At 50.9% G+C, this 9,035-nt stretch overlaps 1 protein-coding gene across 3 annotated transcripts in view; it reads right to left on the bottom strand.

The window, feature by feature from the left end:
* The window catches only part of Slc16a5 (solute carrier family 16 member 5), a 10,840-nt gene extending 8,524 nt beyond the window's left edge, over positions 1 to 2,316 (bottom strand). Inside the window, exons 1-2 of one of the 3 annotated variants that reach the window (XM_055592587.1) lie at positions 1,959 to 2,316; positions 590 to 865 (exon numbers count right to left, since the gene is read on the bottom strand). In XM_055592587.1, coding sequence (XP_055448562.1) covers positions 590 to 865; positions 1,959 to 2,157 — 475 coding nt within the window. In that variant the 5' untranslated portion in view covers positions 2,158 to 2,316. Of the gene's footprint in view, positions 1 to 589; positions 866 to 1,058; positions 1,230 to 1,958 lie in introns of those variants that run through there. The other 2 variants (XM_055592588.1, XM_055592589.1) reach the window with 2 other exon arrangements.
* Positions 2,317 to 9,035: the final 6,719 nt, after the last annotated feature.

The raw sequence follows: 9,035 nt of genomic DNA, 5'->3' as shown, positions 1-9,035 counted from the left end.
AGGGAGGGAGGGAGGAAGGAAAGAAGGAAGGGAGGGAGGGAGGAAGGGAGAAAGGGAGGGAGAAAGGAAAGGAGGGAGGGAGGGGGAGAGAGAGGAAGGAAGGAAGGAAGGAAGGAGACCTCTAAAGCAACCCAACCTGAAGCTCCCTGAATTCACACTTGTCTCCACGTGCAGAAGGGCCTGTCTCACTCCTAGTTGCCTTCTCCCTACCCCTTGCATTCTGGCTTCAAGCAGAAACCAGTTAGATTGGCCAGCTGTTCTGAGATACGCCACAACCCCACACTCAAGAGCACCCACCCCCAGGAAACACATACAGTGGAGTTGCTCCTGGTGACCTTCCCAGAGGGCAGAGAAAGTGTATGCACACACAGCACATGTATATGCATATTTTGCATATTTGACATATTTGACGGGAGGAGGTGTGGTGTGAGCCAGTGGAACCTGAGACCAACAGAGGGAGAGTCTGGAGCTCACATCCAGTCACACCAACGCTGCTGAGCAGTCTGCTCTTGCCACTGCAGAGTGTAAAGGTGGCTTTGAGTAGGTGTGACTGGCGGCCCACATGTCTTTCCCACTTCTGAGACTTTACCTGACTCAAGAAGGTGACCTTGGGAAGGGCTCTGAGTCATAGATGAGGAGGGAGTGGAGCTGGGGTGGGGATTTTGAGCCACCCTTGCCCTCTGCCTGTCCAGGTGTTCTTGTCTTCTGCTCCCTCCCTCCTCAGGCTCTGCAGGCCTCACTTGCACTTGGCGCTTGCTTTCCCCCACTCTCCAATAGTTCTTGGTGAGCAACAGGCTTAGCACATTTATGTAGATGAGAAGACAGACAGGCAGGAATCTCACACCAACAGAAGCTGGGGGTGTGTCTGCAACAGGAGTGAGCCCAAAGCTGGCTGGTGAGTTGGGGTTTTCCACAGGGTGCCTGGTCTCCAGTCTCTCATCCAGGCCTCTCTTGGCCTGTGTGACAAAGATCTATCCAAGAGTCCCACTGTACTCTCCAGCCCCGAAGGCCAAGAGAGGCCACATGTTCTGGGCCAGGCTTGGCTTTTCCTTCCTTACCCTGAGGAGTCAATTCAGGGGATCATCAGGGAGGTTGACAACCCACCCTCCCCCAGGTCTCCTTTTGTCCAGTGTGAGGGAAGCATTTGGAAAGTCATCAGGCTGCTGCTACTAGATGGAGTGGCAGAAAGGGAGCCGCTTGCAGAGCTGGGATCAGCTGAGGTTTCTGTCTATTGAGTCGTCCTCACATGCAAAAAGGAGGGGTCACTGAACTCAGGACACAAACCTGGAATGTTGATTATCAGGGTTACTGATGCCACTTGGAGCGGTTGGAGAGAAAAGGGGAAGGTGGAGCCTGCTTTCTCTCTAAGCACCAGATTTCTGTTGGGGAGCCCTCAGGGAGAGATGGCGCTTTTGCTGTGCCTCCTCTTTCTGGCTTGTCTTTTCCTATTCTGAAACCACAGTGAAGATCTCTAATATATTAATAATTCCCAGCCCTATCTATTTCCTAGCTCCTGCTAATTCTAGGACTCCTGAGGTCTCTCCGACCATGTCACGTGGTAGCTGGACAGGATGTGGGTTCTTATCTCCTTACTGTAGGGATAGAAAGGTCCTGGGAGATGGCCCAGCCTGGGTCTGCTGGTCCCAGTACCAGCTGTCACTCTTGCCTGTCATTGAATTGCTTCTGCTCCAGGTCAGGCACCAGGAGGACTCTGGAATCATGGACTGACTTTTTGCCTCAGTTTCCCCTCTGCTCTCCTACTCCTGCTGCAGCCTGGCCTTCTGGGGACCGGATCAGTGCAGCTGGATTCTGGCCAGGTGGGCCAAACCCTGCTCAGATCAAGTAAATCTCAGAAATGCATCCAGGAGGGGAAGCCTTCTGAGCCTGTGGCCGCAGAAAGAGGGCCGCCCCCAGCCCCCAATAGACCCTTCTTCCCTCCCCCTCTTTAAACTGCTCACCCCCAGCGTGGAGCATGGCCACCATGAGGGCAGGAAGCCATGAGGTCTCACTGTTGCTGGCCTGGAAGTCGCGCTGCAGATCAGTGAAGAAGACCCCCATGCATGAAGGGAAGCCCACGGTGAGGCCCTGGGCCACCAGGGACGCCAGCAGGACTACCCAGGCCCATCTGCCATCTGCTTGTTCCAAGGCCCGGGGCATTCTCAGCTACTAGTATTGCCACAAGTGTTGCTGCCAGTTTGTGACCACAGCCTGGAAGAGGAGAGAACGGAGCCTGTGGTTGGCAGGCTGCCAGCCCTCCTCCAGCCCACCTGCCACCCTGCCTGGGTGACTGAAACTGCTTCTACCTTAAGCTCCGGCCCTAAGTATCAGGGAGGGGCACCGCCCTCTGGGAGGTGACAGGAGCCCTTTGCATTGGCCTTGGCATTTCCTTTCACCCACTTTCCAGGAACAGCCTGTCTGGAGGTGGCAGGAAAACAGCAGAGGTGGGGCGGACAGTGGCCAATGGCACAGGTAGGTCGGCGGAATTCTCTCTAGCTGTTACATCACCCGATGACTCCCAGATAGTACCTTCTAACCCACTTGATAGCTGTTTCAGGACAAGTGGACCACGGCCAGTAAAGTCCTGGCATCTCCCAAAGTGGATATGGACCTGTTTCCAGACCTCCATAACCGAGCTACCTGCGTACCGAGACCAACTTTCACAGCACCGAGAGATCAATCTAAGTTCACCACCAGCAGGGAAGCTGGGGCAGAGGGCACACAGCACAGCCAAGCTGTGTGCACAGCTGATGTGTGCACAGAGAGCCCTTTGAAACCACTGTACAACACCCTTTTTAACAAGGCGTTGAAGATCAAGAGTGGAGCTCCACAGCTTTGCTGAATCCTGTCACCTGCCAGGGCCTTTTCTGAGCACTTCCACAAGCTTACACATGTGTAGAGAAAGGCACAGGTACATATCTAGTCACACATTGGCATACAGACTCATGTGAAAGCACACACAGACACATACCTCACTGATGCGCGCACACACACACACACACACACACAATCTACCCTCCTCCCCTCTTCAATTGCACAGAATATATACAGATACGGCCAGGCCCATCTCAGCTTTCTATCACCACCCAGGCATACATAACCACTCATGACCGAAGCCTCAACAGTTTCAAAGCCCCCACCCCAAAGCCACATTCCTTTTCCATCTCTCTGGCTCCCTGGTCTCCTCACTCCCTTCAGACTCTGGGTGGGAGGCAGGGGTTGAGGGAAAAAGGCCTTTGTCTGGGTTTAGCCAACAGACACTGTCAGCGGCTAATCCTGCAAGGCAGTTACCTCTTTACTTTCGGAACTTCGGAAATGTGAAACTACTTCTCTTTCTCTCCCTCTATTGCCTTCACTCCGTCCATCCCATTTTTCTTTCCTTTCTTTTCTTTTCTTTTTTTTTTTTTTTCAGTTGGGGTCTGGCTATGTTGCCCAAACTGGTATGGCATTCCTGCCCACTCTTGATCCTTCCACTGAAGCCTCCTGCACCATGGAGTGCCAGCTGGCCCCCGGAGTTTTAAAACAGCGCTATACAGAGAAGCGGACCATGCCCTGCTCCTGCTTCTCTGTTTTGCCTGACAGCATGAGGTTCCAGGCAGAGCGGTGGCACCCCCACACAGTTAAAAAGAATGCCAAGGTGGAATGACTCAGCTCCCCTGCTCAGAATGGGCGTCTGTGTGTGCCCTTGTTTTGGTCTCTTAATCAAACTTATTTTTATTTTGTGTGTATGTGGTGTTTGCCTATGTGTGTGTCCACATACCACTTGCATGCCTGATGCCCTTGAAGGCTGGAAGAGGATGTAGGAACCCCTGAAGCCAGAGTTGTGGTTGTGTGGCACCACGTGGCTGCTGGGGGTGAACCTGGGCCCTCCGAAAAAGCAGCCAGTGCTCCTGACTGCGGAGACATCACTCCAAGCCTCCTTCTTTCTTTATTTCTTTTTTTTTTTTCCCTTTCTCTGCCCAAGAGACTGCTGGGTGACAATTCTAACTGTCCATGACTTAAGCTCAGCCTGTTACCTTTCCCCCGACAACTATTTCCATGCTTGAGTGTGTGGTGTGTGTGTGTGTGTGTGTGTGTGTGTGTGTTATGTGTGTATGTGTGTGGTGTGTATGTTTGTGTGGTGTGTATGTATGCATGTATGTGGGTGTGTATGTGGGTGTGTGTGGTGTGTGGCTGCCTGTAGGGTAGGGTGGGGCGCTCTGCCTTTCTGTGTCCTGTCAGTGGCTGACTCAGCACCTGATTGCCAGCAATAACCCCTTATTATAATGGCTCACAGAAATCATTAAATCTTTCAGCCTGCTCACCTCTTCTCTCCTCAATGCCTCCTGTGACCTGTGTGTTATGTGAAGTATGACATACAATTTGAGTCTTTTTTTAAGTAGGTGCATATACGCATGCGTGAAGCTGTCCATGGAGACCAGAGACATTGGTTTCCTGGGAGCTTGAGTTATAGATAATTGTAGCTGCCTGACGTGGGTTCTAGGAACTATTCAGTCCCCCGAAAGAGCAGAAAATGCTCTTAACTATTGAGTCATCTCTTCAGCCCCTAACCTGAGTCTGTTAGTTTTTGTTTGTTGTTTTGTTTTTGTTTTTCAAGACAGGGTTTCTTTGTGTAGCCCTGGTTGTCCTGGAACTCACTCTGTAGAGCAGGCTGGCCTTGAACTCAGAGAAACACCTGCTTCTGCCACCCAAGTGTGGGGATTGAAGGTGTGAGCCACCGCCGCCCTGCCTAACTTGAGTTTGATAGATATCAATAGACTGGAATGGATTGGGGACATGGCTCAGAGGGTAATAGTATTTGTCATGCAAGCCTGATGACCTGAAGTGGGATTCCCCAGAAGCCACATAAAAAGCTACATAGATGAATGTTGGGCCTGTGAGTGGGTAAAGACACTTGTGGCCCATGCCAATGACTTCAGTCTCCTGGGATCCATATGGAAGAAGGAGAGAACAGAGAACAAACTATCGAAAGTTGTCTCTGCTATGTATATATATACGCAAATAAATAAATGTAATTAAAAACAAAAGCTGACAGCACACATCTGTAATCCCAGCATTTAAGCTGTGGCTAGATATGAGACAGAGGCAGGAGGATAACCCAGAAGCAGAAGCTTGAGGAGAAGCAGCAGAAATGCCAAGAGAGATCCTGCCGCAAAATAAAATGGAGAGCAAGGACTGCCTCCTTAAAGTTGTCTTACGACACCCACCTGACTGCTGAGATATACGTGTGGGTCCTCATGACACTTCAAAAATTATAGTGTAATGAAGAGCTTACAGTTGGTGTGGTGTAGACAGTTGGTGTACAGATGACACCAGGGGTAAAGTCAATGGCACTGGCACTGCTTGTGAATCTGTTGACAGTCAGTTCATTCTGACAATGTGGAAAGACACAAACACATTGGTCTATGTTAATGGCCCAGTGGCTCATGATTAGCCTAAACTGGATCTACCCTAAGCTGTTTTCTTCCAGCCGCAAACCTTCTCCCTACACAGAGGACCCCAAGGGCTCTGCTGAGACGGGTATCCCAGCCGTCCAAGCTTCAGGATTCCTGAGTGAGTGAGTGTGTGAGCCTGCGTGCAGGATGACCAAATCTCTGGCTTCCTCTCCCTGCCCCTGCATGGGACATTTAGCGCCAGCAGTGTCCCTGGTTCATTTTTCTCTTGGCCTTCCCCAAGCCACCAGAGATGGGAGAACCTCAGATGGCCACTGCTTCAGGAAACTGGTTCTGGCCTCTCCCAGTTCTGTTCTTACAGCCAATGGAAAAGCCATGGGTGCTTCTGGATCATTTCTACACCCTTCCCCCAAGGCCAACATCTCCTCAATGCACCCAGCCCTCAAGCCTTCGTTTGAGCTCTTCCCCCAGTTTACAAGCCTTCCTCACTTCCTCCAGCCCTCCCCAGTTCCCTCTCCTCAGTGATGTGTTCCTGTACCTCCTTGCTCTTCTTTGGCCAATCCTCTAGGTAGAGAAAAATCTCTTTGAGTGCCCTTCGCATGCATGCACAGCTTTATTGAGTGAGGGACTTTGCACAGGTGCCTGTGACCTTTACCCTGTTCTCCATTGGGTTGTCTCTCCCTGGCATTCCTTTTCTCTGGGCCTTAGGCAATCTGTGCTCCAGTGGCTGATAACCTCCAGGTCAGTAAGAGCCAGGATCTCTGCTCTGTACACATAGGATCCTTGTGTGAGAGCTCTGAGGACCCCCAGTGTTCTCTGGAGGCATTGCCACCCTTTGCAAATTCATCCTTTTATAGAAGAGCCACCTCCTCCCCTCCTCCCAGAACTCCAGGGTCACACAAGGTTGTGCAGTTGTATGGAGTTGATTCTTCAGTCCCCTCTCTTTCCCTCTGGTCCCCTTTCAGGAGCTTGGTTGTTCCCATTCTGAAGTTCTTAGCTGAAGAGACATCTCATCGGTTTTTTTTTTTCTTTTTTAAAAATTTATTTATTTTTATTTTATGTGCATTGGTGTTTTACCTGCATGTGTGCCTGAGTGAGGGTGTCAGGTCTCCTGGAATAGGGGTTACAGACAGTTGTGAGTTGCCATGTGGATGCTGGGAAATTGAACCCAAGTTGTCTGGAAGAGCATCCTTTGGAAGAGCAATCAGTGCTCTTAACTGCAAAGCCATCTCCCCAGCCACTCTCATCAGTTTCTCAAGCTTTAGTTCAGCCAGCACTATTAGGAGGCCCCCTTGATCACTACCCAAGGCTAGCCCCTCTTCTCGTTTATACTCTTTAGTAGTGGTCTTGGGCTGGCTAGATCGCTCAGGAGGAGAAAGCCCTTACTGCACAAACCTGAACATGTCAGTTCCATCCCCAGCACCTCTGAGGGAAGGTGAAACCTGACTCCTGAAAGTTGTCGTCTGGCTACCACCCTCATGCCGTGGACACCTTCATGGACCCTCCCTGAATAATAACAATAAATAAAATAAAATAAAATTGAAATAAAAATAACAATCTTTATACTAACTGGAAAGGGTCATTCTCTCACTTTGTAACTCCTCTTCACCCTCCCATCCTTATGTAAACTTGGGAGAGGGGCCTGTTTCGTCCCCACACCTCCAGCACCTAGGCTGAGCACAAAGATGGCATTAATGTGGCTCACCTGTATTTCCTGGGGGACAAAGAGCCCAAGATCAAAGATGATCTGCTTTTCTTTCGTGTTGAAAGCCACAGATCATAGACACTCTCTGGTGACTGCTAGGGAGATGGAAGAAACAGAATCAAGACACTTCTTTCTCACTTTCTCTAAGTGGGGATGGAGTTGAGCTGTCGGCATCAACTCTCAGGGATGCCTGAGACTCGCCCCAGGAATGTCAGAGCCAAGCCAAAAGGGACTTCAGATTCCCCAGGGACTGGAGTTACAGAAGGCTGTGAGCCTTCGTGTGGGTGCTGAACTGTGAACCTGGGTCCTCTGGAAGAGCAGCCATTGCTCTTAAGCACTGAGTCGCCTCTCCAGACCCAAGTCTGTTTGTTTTCATGTTTGTATGCATGTGTTTCATGTGTGAGTGCACCCTGTGCTGGGGGCCCCTGCACCTGTGCACATGTGCTGTGGAGGCCCCAGGGTGAGGTTGGAATCCTGGCTCTTCAACTGTATTCACTGGGGCAGGCTCTCTTTGTCAAACCCAGAGCTAACTGACAAGACTAGTCCTGATAGCCTAGGAGATACTTGGCCCCTGCTTTCTGAGGCTGGAATTACAGAAGGGCCACCAGGACAACCTGGTATTTACCCGGGTCTCTGGGGATTTGAACTGTGGTCTTCACACTTGCTCAGAGGCACTTTACCCACTGAGCCATCTCCCATCTTCATCTCCTCCTCCATCAGTCTGCACCTCAGGGCTGTGCTGGGCAGGAGATGAGAGGCAGAGTCCTCTTGCCTCTGTGCTGGCATTCACAGTGAAGCCAAAGGCTGCTTTGAGAAATGGGATACCCCAGGGCAAGGCCTAGGCCCAAGCCACTGTTTCACACAGTATGGCTGTCACTTAGAACAGAGCAAACGTGGCTCTCCACATATACAACATCATGGCCTTCTCTCTTTCTGGCCTATCCTGCTGTTCCACTAGGATGGGGTTTCTATTGCACATTCTTGTCTGGTCACAATTCCCACAGGGTACAGTTCTACAGTCTTAGGCAGGCCTGGCCTTGCTATTTATCCTCAGAGGTCAAGGTTCTTTGGAGAACCCTTTCCTCACAGCACAGTCCTCAGGTACCCCAGGCTTTAGAAGCCAGGCCTAGGAGAAGGCTTTCCTGGCTCTTTGCCCCCACCGAAGCCTCCACAGTCAGGAAAGGACCCACCAGCAGGGCCACACTGCATTTATCTAGTTAGAGATGGGCACTTTCTACAAGGTAGGAGGGTTACTTGGAAGCAAAGGCTGAAACCTGCCTAGTCATCCTGTCCAAAGGAACGCCTAAGGAGGCTAGAGGCTGTTCCACTCCCTCTAAGCCTATGGCCAGCTGCCCCACCCTCCTGCTACGGGGACACTGAATTACTTGGAGGGTGAGGCAAGGATGAACAGTGAGTCCTTTGGTGGGTGAGGCAGAGACATGTGGAGAATCATGGCGGGGTGGGGGGATGGGCTGTGAGTTGTAATGAATGGAAGCCATCTTCCAACCTCTCCAGAAAGTTCAGGTGGGATTTCTGAAGGAGATTTGGTCTCATAGGGATTTTGGGAGCAACTTGCCAGCGACCTTGGTAACTTTGATTGTGCAAAGTCAGGATTCAGGTAATTTGCACATCACTATAAGTGGCATACTCCAGAGACACACTTTCTGGCTTCCATAGATCTCTCTTCCAGCTTCAGGGCCCAAGGAATTGGAGTGGGAAAGCCCTAAAGGGACTGCTCCTCTGGGCTGGTAAGATGGCTTCTCAGGTAAAAGGTGCTGTTAAGACTGATGCTCTGAATTCAATTCTTAAGTCTGATGTGATGGGAAGAGAGAATCAGTTCCCCAAAGTTGTGCTCTAACCTACCCAAGCTGCTCTGCCAGAACACTCAAATTTGGTTCCCAGCAGCCACACTGGGCAGCTCACAACCACCTATAACTCCA

This window comes from Psammomys obesus, unplaced genomic scaffold (genome assembly GCF_907164565.1).
Source record: "Psammomys obesus unplaced genomic scaffold, mPsaObe1.curated_primary_1811, whole genome shotgun sequence".
Lineage (NCBI taxonomy): Eukaryota > Metazoa > Chordata > Mammalia > Rodentia > Muridae > Psammomys > Psammomys obesus.
Note: the sequence above shows the minus strand (reverse complement) of the source record. Positions and strands in the feature narration are given on the sequence as shown.